General features: G+C 40.4%; 2 protein-coding genes across 9 annotated transcripts in view; both read left to right on the top strand.

Annotated features, from left to right (window-relative positions):
- The first annotated feature begins 72 nt into the window (after window positions 1-72).
- Window positions 73-5,662, top strand: tmem237b (transmembrane protein 237b). The gene is made up of 14 exons (XM_049570575.1): window positions 73-259; window positions 533-568; window positions 1,988-2,019; window positions 2,134-2,147; window positions 2,250-2,321; window positions 2,542-2,670; window positions 2,827-2,920; window positions 3,054-3,211; window positions 4,337-4,469; window positions 4,566-4,757; window positions 4,899-4,972; window positions 5,071-5,158; window positions 5,229-5,350; window positions 5,435-5,662. The coding sequence occupies exons 1-14, from the start codon at window positions 239-241 to the stop codon at window positions 5,497-5,499; spliced, it is 1,230 nt and encodes a 409-aa protein (XP_049426532.1). The 5' UTR covers window positions 73-238; the 3' UTR covers window positions 5,500-5,662.
- A 1,456-nt stretch (window positions 5,663-7,118) lies between these two features.
- Window positions 7,119-15,455, top strand: part of LOC125885113 (NACHT, LRR and PYD domains-containing protein 3-like) — a 37,732-nt gene continuing 29,395 nt past the window's right edge. For all 8 annotated transcript variants that reach the window (XM_049570560.1, XM_049570561.1, XM_049570562.1 and 5 more), the window contains exons 1-7: window positions 7,119-7,274; window positions 11,596-11,710; window positions 11,817-11,963; window positions 12,280-12,375; window positions 13,024-13,102; window positions 13,246-13,474; window positions 13,637-15,440. In XM_049570560.1, the coding sequence (XP_049426517.1) occupies window positions 11,622-11,710; window positions 11,817-11,963; window positions 12,280-12,375; window positions 13,024-13,102; window positions 13,246-13,474; window positions 13,637-15,440 (2,444 nt within the window). In that variant the 5' untranslated portion in view covers window positions 7,119-7,274; window positions 11,596-11,621. The remainder of the gene's footprint in view (window positions 7,275-11,595; window positions 11,711-11,816; window positions 11,964-12,279; window positions 12,376-13,023; window positions 13,103-13,245; window positions 13,475-13,636; window positions 15,441-15,455) is intronic.

Below are 15,455 nucleotides of genomic sequence, written 5' to 3'. Positions count from 1 at the left end.
TAATTCGTTTGTTTCTTTCCTGTGGGAGCTTTTATTTTGAAGTAACAGGAAGTCGTGTCTAAGTACATCCGGGTTACCGCTCTCCTTTCGCAGATTGTAAATAAAAGTACATGATCACCTAAAAAGTAGCCGTTTACTCACTTTTTAACGGCTGTAGTCGTTAAAATATGCTCATTTTCTAGAAATGATTTAACTAGTTTCATATTTAAAGACGCATTTTCAATAGAAATTGAATAGTATGGATACGGGAGCCTCAAAGGTAAATTATTTTCCAGAAATAACGGTTACTCTTTTGCAGTGGCTAACGTTATGTTGCTAGCATAACACTTTAAAATTTTATCGGAAAGTGCAATATCTTTTAAATTTGTCGAGTGTATACCTTGTCTGCTTTATTTATTTCTGCCTCACACTGTTAACTAATACCTTCATACTGCTTTGTGATAAGTTATATCTTTCAATTGTGATATCTAAGAAAGCTAACGGTTGTTAGCATACTTGTAAATATTGCTAATAATTTGTGTTTCCATGATAGAAAACGCGTCCCAGGGAGCTCCCGCCTCTTCCTCGGGTAAGTTATATAACTCCAGGTGTTAATACCCTGCTCTTATGTCCTTACAGTGCGTTAAGCTCATTTAATATTAAATTAATGTTGAAATAATGGCCTCCTTTACACCTAATGTAAGCTAGCTGACTCCCAAGTAAATTTAGCACCCTGCTTAAGTTAGTTAAAACCCAAACTACTCCATTTTAAAATCTCTATTATTCAATAGAATAATAATAATAATGAAGATCATTTGAATAGCACTTATGTAAATCACCATTAATAATAATGATAACAACAACAATAATAATAATAATGATAATAATAATAATAATAATGCATTTTATTTATAGACGATTAAATTACTAATTTCAGTCCACTTTTGACTTCAGGCAGGTTTTATTGTCACTAGCAGTAACAATTGGTCAGCAATTCATGTAGTCATCTACATTTTTACTCATAAATGAAAGTGTTAAGTGAGAATTCTTTTCTTTTTGTTTTACGTCAGTTTAAATGAAATATTTTTGGATTTTCACTGTTGATCAGAAAAAAACAAGCTATTTCCCAATTTTTTGATTGTTTCAAGCTTAAACAATCAATTGGTTCATTGAACAAGTTGTCAACAGATTCACTGAATAGGAAACAAATATTAGTTGTAGTCTTTAAGTAAAGACAATGAAAACACATGTAAATTTCAGACTTTCAAAAACTTTACTAACCTTGGAAATTTGTCAAAGTTCCGGGAGTTGCAAGGTCTTAACACTGTTTAAAGATAACTCGTTTTCTGAGATGGTGTACTTAAATTTGGGCTTCAAGATGAGACCTGTGTGATAGCTGACTAAAATCAAGTCTCGCCTAAAGAAAAATAACTTTGTATACATTATTTATCTCCTAATAAAAGCTAAAAAATGATAAAGAATGTCCTAACAAGTTGGGAGAAGGTATGTGAGGAGAAAGTAAACACTTGTTGTTTATATCAAGCAGCATCAGAAAGATTAAACCAGATTGCACAGACACTTGTGGACGTTTCACTCACCCACACACAAGAGTCTGAAAAGTTCTGAGTCGTCTGACCTCTGCCCTGAGTAATCCTCAGTCCTGGCGGATGTATGAACACAGATTTAGCCGAGGATTTAAGTGTCAGCCAGGATGTTATGTGCACAGTAGCTGCTCTCCGCTCTTACTTGGTTCTTGTGTGGAATGGCCAGAAAGACGACGGTAACGGCTTTTACTTTGGCTTGTTTAATCTGACTGGAGCTGAAAATCTAAAAGTCTAAATTTTAAAAGAGACTTCATTTGCATCTGAGCTCACTGTGTCTGAGGAGGGGTAATTTGTTAATGTGTTTACGCTACGTTTGATGGGACCTTCTCAATCCAATTTTACTAACTGCTAAGTGTGATTGGAAAGCGCAAAACTGACTCCTGCTTGTCTTTTTGTCTCTTAAGCGAGGACAGCGATCACTTCCCACCATGCCAAGGTAGGTACATGTGTTTCGGTACTGTGATATAGTGTCTTCATCTACTGCTCTCATGTTCAACAGTCAAATTAAACTTCTTCTTCTCTCTTTGGTGGAACGTGCGGAAACATGAAGTCAAGACACAGCTGGTGAGTCAGGATTTAAAGAATAGAAATTATGAGATATAGATGGAATGTTTGCATCTAATATTATTACTGAAAGTAACTTGGTTTATTTTTGACCTCGTGCAGGAGAAGTAGCAGCACCGAAACACAAGAAGAAGAGGGTGAGAAAGGAGCCGAATGGAGTCGATGACGTGGACGGTATGTCACACATATCTGTATCTGTGCAGCATCTCAAGTGCCTCAAACTTTTTGTTTACTTGGATTTAAAGGGCTACCACGTGGTGGTAGATACTTTCAAAAGCTGTGTCTTGTATATAGTTTCTATTGAAAAAAACCTTCAGTCTCCTCATTTAAAAAGCAAGAAATAATACCTTATAGCACGAGCATCCTTCCATTCCATCTGCTGTTTCCTGTTTAGATCACGGGATGGAAATGGGAGGCCTGGGCAGCCGGAGGGAATCTGAGATCGGAGAGCACCTTACGCTTGAAGCCACATCGGACGCACCGCCTCAGAGGAGGAAGAAGAAGAAGAAAACTGCCACCATCGGTAAAGACTGACAACAGAAGTGTCCCTGTAGATGCTGCATTTCTACATACTATTAGTTTCAGTGTGAAATCTAGATTTTAGAGGCTGGAGTGTTTTACTCTGACCAACCCGGAGGTTCCTAGTGACATTTATAGATGTGGACATTCCTGGTTGCAGATCTGTCAGATGACCAGGCCGAGCTGGTGAACGGAGATGCAGCAGATCAGACCACTGATGGAGAGGAAGTAGTCAGAAAACCCAAAAAGAAGAAGTAAGAGCGCAAAAAATGTTAAAATGCATCGATCAGAGTTCGTCCTTTGCATTTGTGATAAAACACAGATTTACAGCAGGAGATATTGTATGTGGTGCGTTTTCCTCTCTAACTTTTGCTCTTGTGATTTCAGGAAGTCCAAAGTCGTTGAATCGCTGCCCTCCGATGAGCTGGACGTAGAAGAGGACGATATAATCACTGACACCCCTCCTCCTATTCCCCAGCATGCCTTGTTCACGGCGCCGCAGATTCAGAGCCAGCCGGTGGGGAAAGTCTTTGTAGAGAGGAACAGTGAGTTACAAGAGATGGACGTGGTCGATGTGGCCCATTTCTGGACAGTTAAATATACAGAGTAAAGATGCAGCGATAATGATAAAAGTGATAATAGAAATTAAGTTTTTTTAAAAAAGGCTTGATAAAATAATAATAATAATAATAGGAAAATCATAAATATAAAAAAGAATCATGAAACAGTGAATGATAATAGACATAAAAATGAATGAATAAAAAAAGTTTCAAATTCAATTCAAGTAAAAAGAGGGAATAGTTACTAAAAACAAAATAAATAAAAATAATAAAACAATAAATACTAGAAATAAAAATAAATAGAATAATAATAATAGTGGTACAAATTGAACATTCATTTTCTTAAAAATACATGAATATAAAAATAATAATAATAAAACAACAAATAAATGAAAAAAAGATAAAAAAAAATGAAATAGAAATGTATTTATTAAAAATGTATGAATATAATAATAATAATAAAACAGCAATTAAATGATAGAAAAAATAAAGATAAAAAATCAAGTAAAATAGAAAAATAGCAGTATATATAGATATAACAAATATAAGTAGAAAATTAATGTATTAAAAATAAATAAATACATATAATAATAATAGATATAATATTTAGATATTCATATATATACATTTTAAAAAGTAAAAATAAATAAAGATAATATTAAATAAATTAGAAAGATTGTAATAATGCTCCAGAAAATTAAAGTAAAAATGAATTTATTTGAAGTAAATAAATTAGAATAAAACAAAAATACACTTTGAAATTGATAAAAAAAAAAAATAAAGGATAAGAGAGAAAATTTAAAATACCATATTTTTTCTAAAAAGAAAGGTCTAGTTGTCAAGTGTAAATCCTAATTGAACATTTCATAAAAACACAACAAAAGAAAGAACAACTATCATCGTCTGGTCACCCATCAGAGACGATGTATGAATATTTGTTTATATATATATATATATATATATATATGTATATGTATATATGTGTATATATATATATATATATATATATATATATGTACCCCACTCATACAATAGAAACATTAAAACAAATAAAATCAAACAGGCCCAACTTGTTCAAAATTGTGATTCTTGTGTGTTCACGATGTGCAGAGCGTTTCCAGGCTGCCGAGCGCTCAGACTGGAGGAAGACCAGCGACCAGATGGACAACATGACAGACTTCCAGCATATTCAGCCGCTCTGGACCACCAAGCACGTTTCTCTCAGAGTGCACGCTGGCTTCAGGTGAAGGAAAAGTGTCTCATACAGTGAAAGAATATAATATAATAGTGTTTGGTGCCCCCCTTTCTGAATGTCTCCTCTCCTCTGCATGCGTTGCAGGGTGTTCGGCCTGTACTGTCACGGCTTCCTGGCGGGCTACGCCGTGTGGAACGTGGTGGTGGTGTACATGTTAGCTGGGCAGCACCTCACCGCTCTGTCCAACCTGCTGGAGCAGTACCACAGCCTGGCGTACCCGTCCCAGTCTCTGCTCTACATGCTGCTGGCCATCAGCACGGTGGCCTCCTTCGACAGGTAAACCACCCACATCTCACATTCTTAGAGTGCAGCTGCTCAGTAAATGTGTGTGTGTGTGTGTGTGTGTGTGTGTGTGTGTGTGTGTGTGGAAGTATGAGAAGGAGAGCAGCTGATAAAGATGAGCTCTTGTGTTGTCAGAGTCAACATGGCCAAAGGCTCCGTGGCTCTGCTGGAGTTCCTCACACTGGAACCCGTCGCTCTCGCCTCTTTCTGTGAGTCCACGTGACTTATTCGCCATCCAAGTTAGCTTCAACAATGCTTGTCCTCTCAGAGTGTGAGTTGAGAGTGTTTGTTTTCTGCTTTCCTCCAGTGTATTTCTCAGCGCTGGTCCTCTCTCTGAGCCAGCAGATGACCAGCGATCGGATCAACCTGTACGCAGCCTATAACACTACACTATGGTGAGCTCACTGGAATCGTTTTGTTTCTTTCTTCCAATGAAGCCTGGGTACGACACTCTTTCTTCTTCAGGCCGCCGGGGTCAGAGCAGCAGATTCTCCACCCGTGGGTGACCGTCAACCTGGTGGTGGCTCTGCTGGTGGGGCTGGCTTGGATCTTCATCGCCACTCGACCGGATGTAGACAAAACTGCTGGTGAGGGAGAATAGTCTGTGTCGCTGCAAACCCACCTCAAACAGGAGAGAAAAAAGATTTTATTATCTTGTCTTTCTTCCTCAGAATATCTGGAGGCCATGAACGTGGAGCCTCCCAAGCTGGAGGACAGATCAGAAATGACCGCCTGAGAACATCTGCTCTGACACACACTGTACAGCTCTGTTGTCATTTTGCACGTTTTCTTGCACTGTATTTTTGCAGTGAACTCTGAATGTGTTGTAGATTATTTTTATATTTTTGAAATGTAAATGTGCTCGTCTCTTTTTAAATATTGATCCAAAAAACACCCAACAGCGCCTCTTTGTTTCATTTAACTTGTTTATTTATCATATGCACTGACAAAACTCACAGCGAGAGGGTTCCTGGTTCAAACCCAGCGTGAGTTATTATATGCATAATTGCAACATGTATATGTACATCATACTTACATACGTAATATGTATGTGCATGCTGGAAAAATTACACACACATATATGTATATATATATTTGTGACGACCCTGCTTGGCTGCGTTGGTTGGTAGTTCATGCTATGTTGATGATGTAATTGATGACATGATGTGTTGTCTTTTCCCCGAGGTCATCAGCTGATTGTCTTGATCACGAGCACCTGGGCCCGGTGCGTGGACAGATAGAAGCGGTGCGGGCTGACGCCGCGCTCTCTCTCTCTCTCTCTCTCCCGACCCTTCGCCAGCGCCCGTACTTTTCTTTGCCTTTTTTGTTTATTTAGGTTATCTCCACAACATCACCCTGTACCCTGGCTAGAAGCAGAAAGCTAGTCAGGGGAGTTGTGACAGGGATCCCGATAAGAGTATCTGATGAGGATGTGAAAGGAAATGTAACAAATGCAAAAGTAAGGGAGGTCAAACGTCTGAAAGGAAATAGAAATGGGATTAAAAGTGATAGTCTCTCGGTTCTGATCACTTTTGATGAAGAAAGACTCCCGGAAAAGATATTCATTGGGTATATGTGCTATGATGTGAGGCCATATGTTCCCCCACCCCTGAGATGCTTTAAGTGTCAGAGATTTGGACATGTAGCGGCGGTTTGCAAGGGAAAGCAAAGATGTGGCAGATGTGGTGGAGACCATGAATATGGTAAATGTGATGAGGGGGCAAAACTGAAGTGTTGCAATTGTGGAGGGGAACATAGCTCAGCATACCGTGGATGCGGGGCTAGTAAAAAAGCAGCAGAGGTGCAGAGAATCAGGGTTTCCCAGGGAATGAGCTATGCAGAGGCATCAAAAGCGGTTTCAGGAAGCATACAGGTAACAAAACAAAATGTTAAGAACAAAGATGCAGAACAATGCAAAAGATGTGATAAGCTGAAGGAGGAGACTCTGCTAGTGAGTAAAAATGACTTTGTACTGTTTATGGCGGACATAATTAACTGCTCAGCTCAGTCAGGGAGCCGAAATGAAAGGATCAAAATAATTATCAAGTCAGCTGAAAAGTACCTTGGTGTGAAGGGGCTGAGTTGCGAAGATGTTAAAAACATCTTCATTTGGGGAAAACATTTGGGGAAATCAGTAGGCAAGATACAATATGACATTGTTAAGTTCATCAAAGAAACTGAGTTAGATAACAGAATCTAGTTTGTTTTTTTTTTCTTTGTTTTGTTTTGTTTTGTTTCCTGCCTTATCTCTTGTTCACACTCCAGTCCAGTTGGTGGCGGTAATGCACCATGAGTTGGTTTGCCAACCGCCAATAAACCCCACAGAAGAAGAAGAAGAAGAAGAAGAAGTTTTCAGCTCACTGAAGCTGGCAGACAAACTGTTAACGGATATGACGCGTGTCTAACAGTCCCGCGCCTCTCCAACTGTTTCCTTCCTGTGTCAACTTTACTTTCACTTTGAAGGATGGTGGTGACGCAGCTTGTTTCCTCCACCTGCACCTCCAGCTGAAGGTAATAGAAGCCGTTTAAAAGCCTTTGACTCGTTCACACAGGCTGCCGTTAGTTTAGTTCGTCTAGAGACAGCAGGACTTTAATCTAACACGAGTGTGACTTGTCTAACAGAGAGTGTGTGGAGGAGGCGGAGACGAGCCGCTGCTCTGCCGCTGTCTGAGCCTCTTAAGGCGGCTGAGAGCAGCAGTTAGTGTCGGTGAATGTTCCGTCAGTAGATTTATACTACAGGACTGATGTGGAGACAGCAGGAAGGAGCTTAGCAGGGACTCAACCGGTGGTTTGTCAACACACACCGTAAATGTTGAACTGCGTCACAAGCTGGCGCTGCTCCAACAGCTGCTAGAGACGTCATCACGCTGCATTCAAGGCCCTCATGCTGCGTTCACGGGACAAAGTGAGATATTCCTTCCTTCGCATGCATAGTAATGGGACTGGTAGCCTGCATGTGGACAGTTACTTATTTGTTGTGTTTTGCTTGATGGGTATGAGCAGAAAGTTTCTTGCAGAGGGTGGTGTTGGTTATCATGGTTGGGCGTGTGTGTGTGTGTGTGTGTGTGTGTGTGTGTGTGTGTGTGTGTGGGGATATGTGAGTGATGTCATCAGGGTGGAAGGGAGAAATCGGGTCTCTCAGTTTCCTATATGCAGGATCAGGATTTAGACATTGATCCTGAGAGTAACTGTTTTAAGAATGTTAACAATAAGTGCTGTTACTATAGTGAAGATCAGTTTAAAACAGATATAAAACTAGACAATGGCATATCAATCATCCACTTCAAGAAGTCTTTACACTAACTTTCATAACATTAAAGATTATTTAAGTCAGTTCAAAACACCTTTTAGTGTAGTTGCAATTTCAGAAACCTGGCTGAGCGCAGAGAAGGGGTAGATTTTGAGCTGGATGGGTATGACTTTAAATTCATGAACAGAAGAAATAAAGCAGGAGGAGGGACGGCTATCTATATAGATAAAACCTTCAAATATAAGATTGTAGAGAGCATGACTAAGGCTATTGATGATGTGTGTGAATGTATTAGCGTTGAAATCAACATGGAAAGACAGAAAAATATTCTTGTCAGCTGTGTTTATAGAGCTCACAGCTCCAATGTTGATACATTTAGAGAAATATTGGAGGGTTTGTTTGCAAGAACCGAGCAAAAGGTCCCATTCATTTGTGGTGATTACAATATAAATCTATGAAATCCTAATAAGAACTCATCAACTGATGAGTTTACATCTGCTATGTATAGCATGAGTCTATATCCGGTTCTAACTAAGCCTAGTAGAATAACTTCCCATTCTGCCACCCTTATTGATAATATATTTACTAATCATTTGGAAAATAATATGGTGAGTGGATTACTAATGAATGACATAAGTGACCATTTGCCGGTTTGTGTGATTTATGAATGTGACTGTCGCAGGAAGAAAGATATTAACATAACAATATATCAAAGAGTAAGAACAGAAGATACTATAAAGGCACTTAGAAGTGAACTAATATCCCAGGATTGGACTAGTGTGTATGAGGCGGAGGACGTTTATTGAAAAGCATCAGTTACTCATAGACAGCCAATACGGCTTTAGAACCAACAGATGGACTTCAATGGCACTGATGGAAGTATTGGAGGAACTAACTAATTCAATAGAAAATAAGCACTATGCAATAGGAGTTTTGTGGATCTGAAGAAAGCTTTTGACACGATTGATCATGACATCCTCTGAACAAAAATGGAACGGTATGGTATCAGAGGGGCGGGGCTTAGTTGGGTCAAAAGCTACATTGAAAACAGACAACAGTTTGTACAAATAGGTGAGCACAGGTCAACATGTCTAGATATAATCTGTGGAGTGCCACAGGGATCAATATTGGGACCAACATTATTCATATTGTATATTAATGACATATGTAAAGTTTCTAGTACATTAAATTTAGTTGTTTTTGCTGACGACACCAACATATTTTGTACTGGGGAGAATCTAAACCAGTTGTTGCATGATGTGTCGGTTGATTTGGTAAACTGAAATTATGGTTTGATTGTAATAAACTCTCTCTAAACATTAGTAAGACCAAATTCATAGTGTTTGGAAAGAGATCGATTCAACCAAATACACTGGTTGAAGTATTGATAACATCAAGCTTGAAAGGGTCTATGAAAATACTTTTTTGGGGGTGATAATAGACCATAATCTCAGCTGGAAATCCCAAATTAATTATGGAAGGTCGAAACTGGCAAGGAGTATTGGCATTTTAGGTAGAACAAGACACATATTAAACCATAACACATTATACACATTATACAGTGCACTCATTTTACCTTATTTGACATCTTGTGTCGAAGTTTCGGGAAATACATATAAAACCAACCTACAACCTATTTATATAATGCAGAAACGGGCTATAAGGATTGTAAATAATGTGGGATACTATCATCATACCAATGAACTGTTTCTTAAATTAAGAGCATTAAAATTTACTGACTTAGTGGAAGTCAAAACTGCACAGATAATCTACAAAGCTAGAAGTAATTTACTCCCGAGTAATATTCAAAAAATGTTTAATGATAGAGATGGGCGATGTGCACCAAGAGGGGAACTTAATTTTAAGCAACCAAGCGTTCATACTACACTTAAAAGCGTGTGTATTTGTGTTGCTGGGGTGAAGTTGTGGAATAGCTTGTCGGATGATCTTAAACAAAGCAAAAGTATCATACAGTGTAAAAATAAATTAAAGCAGAGTATGATTGAAAAATACAAACAGGATTGATTTCTGTGTTTTGCTGCACTGACAGATTGGTGGAATGGCAGCCTACATCCCAAGTGCTTGTAATGTTCTATGGATTATTTTTGTGTGTGTGTTTGTTGTATCTTTGTGTCTGTAGAGTTGACTTTGTGTTATTGTCGGGGGAAATTGTAATAGCTTTGAAGGGTCGGCATATATAAGCTTGATAGCTTCAGCCTACTCTTTGTCAATCTATTAGTGTGTGGTTCTTTGGGTGTCTGATTGTACATGCGCATATACGATTGAATAATCTACTACTGCTACTATCAGTCAAACATTTGACACTAGTGTCTTATCATTGGTCTAAAACATGTTGGCCATGTTTAAAGGCCATTTTCTCAGCATGAGTTTTGATCATATTCTGAGTAATAAATCTTTTCTTCAGTGTCACTAACACAAACCAAAGCTTCCAGTGTTATTCCTTTTTACATCCTGAAGGTTTTTACCGAGGGGTTTGTTCATGTATCATTCACAGCCTGATTTACAGAACTTGTTCTTCCTAAAAATATGGCCAAACACTGTTTGTTTGTTTTTTATTTTCTGATTTATGGAGTGATAAAAAGAGATATCCAAATGTAACTCTGTGTAAATATCTAACTATAATGTGACAACAAAATGAAACAACGTTTTTAAACCTGACTTCATCCAATGTAAAGATTTTTGTTTTGGAAATGTATGCAAATGAGTGCATGTTTGATTAGATGATGCATCATTTGCATATTTAAACACAGAATGTGAGAGTTGTACTAACAAAAACAAACTTGCCTTACGGTAAGTAATCATCTGGGGATGTTTCATGGTGATATCTACATGTTCACCTGCAGTGTGTCCCCTTTAACTTTATGTTCTCATATGTTGAATTGTTTGAAATGTGTGCAGGTAAATTTCACACTGAATCATGTTGAGCTGACCTGCTGTGCTCTGAATATCAGACTGACATCAGCTTAATGTGCTGGAAAACAACTCCAGTATTTCTCTGATAATTTAGGGTCCTGCTGTGCAACAGAGGGCACACTGTTTATGATTCATCTGGCTTATTTCTTAATATTCTCAATCTTCTGCTGTATGATTGGGCTCACTGCTTGGCCCACAGCGTTCCTAAGACATTCACAAAAATACATCAAAACGTGCGCAGTGATCAGAAATAATTTGCTGTGACTTTTCTCAGAGATTCTCCAAGCTGTTTTTAAAGAAAATGACAAACTGTGATCAATTTTCCTGTAGAAAATAAAGACAGATCAACATGAACAGAGCTCAAACCACTTCACTTTGGAGCTTTACCGAATGGACAAACTTTGACAGAGAAAAATGATTTGAAGTTTAAACAGCTCACAAGACTTTGGACTTTGTGTGTGCTGGGCTGCAGCTGGATGACTCCATCTAGTGGAGTGATAGTAGAAGTAGAGCAGCTGCTGTGTGACTGCATTCAGCTGACACTGATATGAAAGAGAAAATAACAGCAGCTGATCTTTTGACAGGAGAAATGATGTAAAGGAGGATTTGAGTTGATGTGCAGATGAATGATGTGTGTTTCCTCTCCAGATGAAAGTGTGTGTGAGTTGAGCAGCATGAATCGGTGTGAGGACAGAGAGGAGGGAGTCCCTCCCTCTAAAACCACTCTGTGTGGGGAACATGACAGCCAGACCAAAGCTCAGAGGTGAGATGAGGATCTCTAACTGTCCATGACTCTTCTCCATGTCACAGCTCAGCACTCAAACCTCTCTGTGTGTGTTGTGTTCATAATGAATTCATGTGTCCATCAGGATCCATCAGAGACCAGACTCTGCTGGACCTGGACCTGGACCTGGACCTGGACCTGGACCTGAACCCAGCTGTGTGTCCTTAAAGAGCGACAGGTCAAATGATCGATACATTGATTTTAAAGTCCATCAGCCCTCTGCTGCAGAGAGGTGAGCTCTTAATAACATTATAATTTTACTGATTCATGTTTTCACTGTTATTTATCCAGAGAAGTTCTTTTGAAACGCTATGTTTATTTTTAGCATCGCTCTTCTTCTTCTTCTTCTTCTTCTTCTTCTTCTTCTTCTTCTTCTTCTTCTTCTTCTCTGGTGTTTGATCCAATATATTCCTTTTTGTACTGAAGGTGTTTGCACACCAAGTCTGAACTCACTGATTGAAATACTTTTCTTGTTGATAGCTGGTAGTTTCTCCAGAAGCTACTGTGGCTGGAAGGTAAAAAATCCTCTTTGTTTGTTTGTCCTTCAGGATCCATCAGAGACCAGACTCACCTGCACCCAGCTGTGTGTCCTTCAAAAGTGACGAGTCAATGGATTGGTCTATTGGGTTTAAAGCTGGACAACAGTAAGCTGAATATAACACTGATGTTTTAACTACTATTGTGTCACAAACCTGAGAAGGTGAGAGCTTTTGTCTCAGAGTGTGAGGTTGTTTTGTAGAAGCAGTAAGTTGTGTGTTTGTTACCTGGCAGTACTGAGCAGTAACTGTAGACTCAGAGTCAAAGATCCCTGAGGAGGGAGTGGATCATCACTCCCCAATCTCTGCTGTGCTGACACTGAGAATTTTCAATGTGATGAGAAGGAGTTTGAACTGGAGTCGATGACCTAAAAGCTGCAGAGAGCCGCAGACCAGACGGTGGATTCTCAGTGGGATCAGCTGTACTAACAACACTTGGTTATCAGAGGGAATGATCTGATTCAGTGTTCTTATAAAACATGAGCTGAATGATGATTGACCTTGTGTCTGTCTCTGTGTGGACAGTGTCTGTCTCTGTGTGGACAGTGTCTGTCTCTGTGTGGACAGTGTGTGTCTCTGTGTGGACAGTGTCTCTGTGTGGACAGTGTCTGTCTCTGTGTGGACAGTGTGTGCCTCTGTGTGGACAGTGTGTGCCTCTGTGTGGACAGTGTCTCTGTGTGGACAGTGTCTCTGTGTGGACAGTGTCTCTGTGTGGACAGACATAATGTGAGCTGATTGTTGATGGTTCCTCCACAGAGTGGACCAGGAGAGCTCAGAGGTTCCCAGTGGTCAGTCTGCCCAGCAGCATCAAACACACCTGGACTCCATATTTATGGTCTGTACATGTACAACAACTACTTTGACATCTATTCTGTTCACAATCATCTCCATGCTGCACTTTTTACACCAGTGGATTGTCAGTGTGTCCAACATGGATCTGATGTTTGAGTGTGTCATTCATATAATATTCTGTTCCAGCTGCTGGAGGAGAACATCCTCACTTTTGTGAAGAAGGAGCTGAAGAAGATCCAGAAGGTTCTGAGTCCAGATTACCCAGAATGCTTCGAGAGTCAGAGGGAGGATGAGGAGGTGTTGGAGGGTGAGGATGAAGAGCAGAGGAGGAGCAGCAGAGAGGCATTTCTGAAGATCACACTGCACTTCCTGAGGAGAATGAAGCAGGAGGAGCTGGCTGACTGTCTGCAGAGCAGTAAGAGGATTTCTATAAAGACTGAACAGGATGGAAAGAGGAAATGGAGGAAACATGGGAGGAGTTTACATTTACAAATTCTGCAGACACACTTCAATGTTTCAATTCTCTGATTTTCTGTAGGATCCACTCACTGATATCATTTGTTGTTTGTTTATTCAGGAACTGTTGCTGCAGCGTGTCGACGTAAACTCAAATCTAACCTGAAGGAGAAGTTCCAGTGTGTGTTTGAGGGGATCGCTAAAGCAGGAAACCCAACCCTCCTTAATGAGATCTACACAGAGCTCTACATCACAGAGGGAGGGACTGCAGAGGTCAATGATGAACATGAGGTCAGACAGATTGAAACAGCATCCAGGAAAGCAGACAGACCAGAAACAACCATCAGACAAGAAGACGTCTTTAAAGCCTCACCTGGAAGAGATGAACCAATCAGAACAGTGATGACAAAGGGAGTGGCTGGCATTGGGAAAACAGTCTTAACACAGAAGTTCACTCTGGACTGGGCTGAAGACAAAGCCAACCAGGACATACAGTTGACATTTCCGTTCACTTTCAGAGAGCTGAATGTGCTGAAAGAGAAAAAGTACAGCTTGGTGGAACTTGTTCATCACTTCTTTACTGAAACCAAAGAAGCAGGAATCTGCAGGTTTGAAGAGTTCCAGGTTGTGTTCATCTTTGACGGTCTGGATGAGTGTCGACTTCCTCTGGACTTCCGCAACAATGAGATCCTGACTGATGTTACAGAGTCCACCTCAGTGGATGTGCTGCTGACAAACCTCATCAGGGGGAAACTGCTTCCCTCTGCTCGCCTCTGGATAAACCCCAGACCTGCAGCAGCCAATCAGATCCCTCCTGACTGTGTTGACATGGTGACAGAGGTCAGAGGGTTCACTGACCCACAGAAGGAGGAGTACTTCAGGAAGAGATTCAGAGATGAGGAGCAGGCCAGCAGAATCATCTCCCACATCAAGACATCACGAAGCCTCCACATCATGTGCCACATCCCAGTCTTCTGCTGGATCACTGCTACAGTTCTGGAGGATGTGATGAAGAGCAGAGAGGAAGGAGAGCTGCCCAAGACCCTGACTGAGATGTACATCCACTTCCTGGTGGTTCAGACCAAAGTGAAGAACATCAAGTATGATGGAGGAGCTGAGACAGATCATCACTGGAGTCCAGAGAGCAGGAAGATGATTGAGTCTCTGGGAAAACTGGCTTTTGATCAGCTGCAGAAAGGCAACGTGATCTTCTATGAATCAGACCTGACAGAGTGTGGCATCGATATCAGAGCAGCCTCAGTGTACTCAGGAGTGTTCACACAGATCTTTAAAGAGGAGAGAGGACTGTACCAGGACAAGGTGTTCTGCTTCGTCCATCTGAGTGTTCAGGAGTTTCTGGCTGCTCTTCATGTCCATCTGACCTTCATCAACTCTGGAGTCAATCTGATGGAAGAACAACAAACAACATCCCAAAGGTCTAAAGTCTTCAGATACAAACCTAAACTCACACATCTCCACCAGAGTGCTGTGGACAAGGCCTTACAGAGTCCAAATGGACACCTGGACTTGTTCCTCCGCTTCCTCCTGGGTCTCTCACTGCAGACCAATCAGAAACACCTACGAGGTCTGCTGACACAGACAGGAAGTGGCTCACAGACCAATCAGGAAACAGTCCAGTACATCAAGAAGAAGATCAACCAGGATCTGTCTGCAGAGAGAAGCATCAACCTGTTCCACTGTCTGAATGAACTGAATGATCGTTCTCTAGTGGAGGAGATCCAACAGTCCCTGAGTTCAGGACGTCTCTCCACAGATGAACTGTCTCCTGCTCAGTGGTCAGCTCTGGTCTTCATCTTACTGTCATCAGAAGAAGATCTGGACGTGTTTGACCTGAAGAAATACTCTGCTTCAGAGGAGGCTCTTCTGAGGCTGCTGCCAGTGGTCAAAGCCTCCAACAAAGCTCTGTAAGTGTGTAGAGA

This window comes from Epinephelus fuscoguttatus, linkage group LG24, assembly GCF_011397635.1.
Source record: "Epinephelus fuscoguttatus linkage group LG24, E.fuscoguttatus.final_Chr_v1".
Taxonomy (NCBI): domain Eukaryota; kingdom Metazoa; phylum Chordata; class Actinopteri; order Perciformes; family Serranidae; genus Epinephelus; species Epinephelus fuscoguttatus.
Note: the sequence above shows the minus strand (reverse complement) of the source record. Positions and strands in the feature narration are given on the sequence as shown.

What these genes read in the sequence shown, in the direction of transcription:
- tmem237b (XM_049570575.1), top strand. Translation starts at nt 239, where the DNA reads ATGGATACGGGAGCCTCAAAG. An exon ending in GAAGAAAACTGCCACCATCG is followed by an intron (nt 2,671 to 2,826) that starts GTAAAGACTGAC and finishes TCCTGGTTGCAG; the next exon opens with ATCTGTCAGATGACCAGGCC. An exon ending in AGAGTGCACGCTGGCTTCAG is followed by an intron (nt 4,470 to 4,565) that starts GTGAAGGAAAAG and finishes CATGCGTTGCAG; the next exon opens with GGTGTTCGGCCTGTACTGTC.